The sequence below is a fragment of the Pteropus alecto genome, unplaced genomic scaffold (genome assembly GCF_000325575.1).
Source record: "Pteropus alecto unplaced genomic scaffold, ASM32557v1 scaffold67, whole genome shotgun sequence".
Lineage (NCBI taxonomy): Eukaryota > Metazoa > Chordata > Mammalia > Chiroptera > Pteropodidae > Pteropus > Pteropus alecto.
Genome location: NW_006441061.1, coordinates 4,743,147 through 4,744,019, shown reverse-complemented (window position 1 = coordinate 4,744,019; position 873 = coordinate 4,743,147). Strand labels below are relative to the sequence as shown.

Sequence of the window (873 nt, the reverse complement as noted above, 5' to 3'; positions counted from 1 at the left end):
CCCCAGGGGCTGCCCCTCAAGCCGCTGCCGCTGCCTCCCCTCCCTCCTCCCCGGCCCCCGCCTCCTCCCCCGGCTTCTACCGGAGCGCGTACCCGGCCCCCTCGGACTTCGGCGTGCACTGCAGTAGCCAGACCACCGTGCTGGACCTGGACACTCACGTGGTGACCACGGTGGAGAACGGCTACTTGCACCAGGACTGCTGCGCCTCCGCCCACTGCCCCTGCTGTGGCCAGGGAGCTCCGGGACCCGGCCTGGCGTCCGCCGCCGGCTGCAAGCGCAAGTATTACCCTGGCCAGGAGGAAGACGACGACGACGACGAGGACGCGGGCGACCTGGGGGCCGAGCCCCCCGGGGGCGCCCCGTTCGCCCCCTGCAAGCGCGCTCGCTTCGAGGACTTCTGCCCGGACTCGTCCCCGGACGCGTCCAACATCTCAAACTTGATCTCCATCTTTGGCTCGGGCTTCTCGGGGCTGGTGAGCCGACAGCCGGACTCCTCCGAGCAGCCGCCGCCGCTCAACGGGCAGCTGTGCGCCAAGCAGGCGCTCGCCAGCCTCGGCGCCTGGACTCGAGCCATTGTCGCCTTCTAGGGACCCCTGAGGGCACGGGGACCCGGGGCCCCGTGGGGCTAGGGCCAGACAAAGACTCGGCCAAGGGGCGAGAGGAGGGAAGAAACGGGCGCCCGGCCACTCGGGGCTGCGCTGGGGGCGAGCAGTGGGAGGCGGCCGATGTTTTATAAATTGTAAAATAAAAAAAAGAAATCTAAGATCTTGGACTTTATTTTTGCAGAGAGAAAAAGCGCCTATTTAAGTATGCTTTGTGTTTCTCCTACTCTTTTTTTTTTTCTTTTTATTGTAGTGATTGCAGTGTTTAGCG

At 64.5% G+C, this 873-nt stretch overlaps 1 protein-coding gene across 1 annotated transcript in view; it reads left to right on the top strand.

Annotated features, from left to right (window-relative positions):
• The window catches only part of IER5L (immediate early response 5 like), a 1,514-nt gene extending 751 nt beyond the window's left edge, over positions 1 to 763 (top strand). The window contains exon 2 of the mRNA XM_015594120.2: positions 7 to 763. Within this exon, the coding sequence (XP_015449606.1) occupies positions 7 to 587 (581 nt within the window). The 3' untranslated portion in view covers positions 588 to 763. The remainder of the gene's footprint in view (positions 1 to 6) is intronic.
• Positions 764 to 873: the final 110 nt, after the last annotated feature.